The sequence below is a fragment of the Entelurus aequoreus genome, linkage group LG28 (assembly GCF_033978785.1).
Source record: "Entelurus aequoreus isolate RoL-2023_Sb linkage group LG28, RoL_Eaeq_v1.1, whole genome shotgun sequence".
NCBI lineage: Eukaryota > Metazoa > Chordata > Actinopteri > Syngnathiformes > Syngnathidae > Entelurus > Entelurus aequoreus.
Window position 1 is genome coordinate 2,159,554 of NC_084758.1, and position 3,336 is coordinate 2,162,889.

The window sequence follows — 3,336 nt, forward strand, 5'->3', positions numbered from 1 at the left end:
TCACATTCCCTGGCTCTAGAAACTACATAACTATATATCAATAGCATCACATTCCCTGGCTCTAGAAACTATATATCAATAGCATCACATTCCCTGGCTCTAGAAACTATATATCAATAGCATCACATTCCCTGGCTCTAGAAATTACATAACTATATATCAATAGCATCACACTCCCTGGCTCTAGAAACTACATAACTATATATCAATAGCATCACATTCCCTGGCTCTAGAAACTACATAACTATATATCAATAGCATCACATTCCCTGGCTCTAGAAACTATATATCAATAGCATCACATTCCCTGGCTCTAGAAACTACATAACTATATATCAATAGCATCACATTCCCTGGCTCTAGAAATTACATAACTATATATCAATAGCATCACATTCCCTGGCTCTAGAAACTACATAACTATATATAAATAGCATCACACTGATACTCGTACTATATAATATGAATATATGACAATATCATCACACTGATACTGATACTATATAATATGAAGATGACAATATCATCACACTGATACTCATACTATATAATATGAAGATGACAATATCATCACACTGATACTGATACTATATTTGAAGATGACAATATCATCACACTGATACTGATACTATATATAAATATATGACAATATCATCACACTGATACTGATACTATATATGAAGATGACAATATCATCACACTGATACTGATACTATATATAAATATATGACAATATCATCACACTGATACTGATACTATATATGAATATGACAATATCATCACACTGATACTGATACTATATAATATGAAGATGACAATATCATCACACTGATACTGATACTATATAATATGAAGATGACAATATCATCACACTGATACTGATACTATATTTGAAGATGACAATATCATCACACTGATACTGATACTATATATAAATATATGACAATATCATCACACTGATACTGATACTATATATGAAGATGACAATATCATCACACTGATACTAAAACTATATATGAAGATGACAATATCATCACACTGATACTGATACTATATATAAATATATGACAATATCATCACACTGATACTGATACTATATATGAATATGACAATATCATCACACTGATACTGATACTATATAATATGAAGATGACAATATCATCACACTGATACTCATACTATATAATATGAAGATGACAATATCATCACACTGATACTCATACTATATAATATGAAGATGACAATATCATCACACTGATACTGATACTATATAATATGAATATGACAATATCATCACACTGATACTGATACTATATTTGAAGATGACAATATCATCACACTGATACTGATACTATATATAAATATGTGACAATATCATCACACTGATACTGATACTATATATGAAGATGACAATATCATCACACTGATACTAAAACTATATATGAAGATGACAATATCATCACACTGATACTGATACTATATATAAATATATGACAATATCATCACACTGATACTGATACTATATATGAATATGACAATATCATCACACTGATACTGATACTATATATGAAGATGACAATATCATCACACTGATACTGATGCTATATATGAAGATGACAATATCATCACACTGATACTGATACTATATATGAAGATGACAATATCATCACACTGGTATCCACTTGATACTGATACTATATATGAATATGACAATATCATCACACTGATATCCACTTGATACTGATACTATATATGATAATGACATTATTATCACACTGGTATCCACTTGATACTGCTACATGAATATGCCAATATCATTACACTGGTATCCACTTGATACTGATACTATATATGAATATGCCAATATCATAACACTGGTATCCACTTGATACTGATACTATATATGAATATGACAATATCATCACACCGGTATCCACTTGATACTGATACTATATATGAAAATGACATCATCACACTGGTATCCACTTGATACTGATACTATATATGAATATGCCAATATCATCACACTGCTATCCACTTGATAATGATACTATATATATATAAATATGACAATATCATCACACTGGTATCCACTTGATACTGATACATGAATATGACAATATCATCACACTGGTATCCACTTGATACTGATACTATATATGAATATGACAATATCATCACAGTGGTATCCACTTGATACTGATACTATATATGAATATGACAATATCATCACAGTGGTATCCACCTGATACTGATATTATATATATAAATATGACAATATCATCACACTGGTATCCACTTGATACTGATACATGAATATGATAATATCATCACACTGGTATCCACTTGATACTATATATGAATATAACAATATCATCACACTGGTATCCACTTGATACTGATACATGAATATGCCAATATCATCACACTGGTATCCACTTGATACTGATACCATGGTGTCCACATAAGTGGTAGTCGAGGATGGTAAGGTAAAAGCAGACGTTGTCAGCATGAAGTGAAACGATACAGTATTGTAAAAGTGAAACGATACAGTATATCTGTCAAGTGTGACTCACTAAAACGTGTTTGTACCTGCAGGAGGTATTTTCCTCAGGCGACTTCACATTTGTTGTCTTTATTACCACTTTTGTGGTCCGGGGGATTTTAAAAAGCCGTCGTCGTCGTCGCTTCCCGACACGCGCCGGCCGCCCCTCCTTTTCCCCCCCTCGGACGACCTCAGCTGAGACCTGCACCAGTGGGCTCGGAGCCTCCCCCGGGAGAGGTCTGTGCAGGAACACCACACCCTGAGCCAGCCCGAGGATCATGGCAAGGTGCGGGAGGGTTTAGAGCGAGAAGAACCATGAGGAGGTTCCTGCGAGGACCGAGGGAGGAGGACTGCAGTCAGATCCACTATCTGACCGCCAAGTGCTCCCGTCTGGCTCGGGACAAAGGTAAGAGACCATGGAGGAGATGTTGCCTGGCGTGGCTCCACCAATGTTGACTTCCTGTGGTGGCAGCCTTGTCTGAGCGAGAGGTTGCGGTGTGGCGGGAGAGGGAGAGGAAGCTGCAGAAAGACTTCCAGAATGTAGCTGCTCAACTTGTCCACCAGGAGAAGACCAACATGGAGCTGAAGAGGTCGCGGGACCACCTGCTGGGAAACATCCGCCAGCAGCAGGTACTTTCAGGACACTCACTTGAATAATAATCTCTCTTAAAGAGCCAACATTCTCCCTTTTCTGTCTACACACTGGGTCTGCTTGTAAGTACTCTGTGTGTGTGCGCTGCCCAACATGCTCCTAAAACCAGCAATGTCACCACGTGACCACACGCCGTCAT

General features: G+C 36.2%; 1 protein-coding gene across 3 annotated transcripts in view; it reads left to right on the forward strand.

Annotated features, from left to right (window-relative positions):
• The first annotated feature begins 1,753 nt into the window (after nt 1-1,753).
• The window catches only part of LOC133645104 (uncharacterized), a 52,405-nt gene continuing 50,822 nt past the window's right edge, over nt 1,754-3,336 (forward strand). For all 3 annotated transcript variants that reach the window (XM_062039912.1, XM_062039911.1, XM_062039913.1), the window contains exons 1-2: nt 1,754-2,951; nt 3,018-3,175. In XM_062039912.1, coding sequence (XP_061895896.1) covers nt 2,861-2,951; nt 3,018-3,175 — 249 coding nt within the window. In that variant the 5' untranslated portion in view covers nt 1,754-2,860. The remainder of the gene's footprint in view (nt 2,952-3,017; nt 3,176-3,336) is intronic.